Source organism: Charadrius vociferus, unplaced genomic scaffold (assembly GCF_000708025.1).
Source record: "Charadrius vociferus isolate BGI_N301 unplaced genomic scaffold, ASM70802v2 scaffold486, whole genome shotgun sequence".
In the NCBI taxonomy this organism is placed as follows: domain Eukaryota; kingdom Metazoa; phylum Chordata; class Aves; order Charadriiformes; family Charadriidae; genus Charadrius; species Charadrius vociferus.
The window spans coordinates 190636-191050 of NW_009648965.1; the positions used below are offsets into that span (position 1 = coordinate 190636).

A 415-nucleotide genomic window follows, 5' to 3' on the forward strand; every position below is an offset into this window, starting at 1 on the left:
CCGCCGGCTGCGACCCCCCCACGCCGGGCAGGTGGGGCGGGAGGGGACGGGACGGGACGGTGCGGGGAAGGGGGTGCGTGGTGCGCGGTCGCGGGCGGGCGCTGACCCGGCAGCGTGTACCCCAAGGGTCCGGCGCTGGAGGACAGCCTCAACACCCTCTTCGCCCCACTCATCATCTCCTGCACCGCGCTGCTGGAGAAGCTCGCCGACACCTACACCTGCTTCGCCACCGAGCACGGGCGGCACCTCCACGTCCTGCACATGGTAGGGCCGGTACCGGGGACCGGGGTACCCCAGCCGACCCCCGCGCCTGACCTCGCTGCCGGTTGCAGTTTGGGGACTGCCTGTACATCGCGGTGAACGGCGATGGGACGGAGAGCGAGGACGACCTGCGACGGGCCCTCCTCGTGCTGCG

The 415-nt window shown here is 72.8% G+C and overlaps 1 protein-coding gene across 1 annotated transcript in view; it reads left to right on the plus strand.

Moving 5' to 3' along the window:
* LOC104288816 (Hermansky-Pudlak syndrome 1 protein homolog) overlaps positions 1 to 415 on the plus strand; it is a 118537-nt gene that overhangs the window by 113847 nt on the left and 4275 nt on the right. Inside the window, exons 13-14 of the mRNA XM_009887688.1 lie at positions 114 to 264; positions 333 to 412. Of these exons, the coding sequence (XP_009885990.1) occupies positions 114 to 264; positions 333 to 412 (231 nt within the window). The remainder of the gene's footprint in view (positions 1 to 113; positions 265 to 332; positions 413 to 415) is intronic.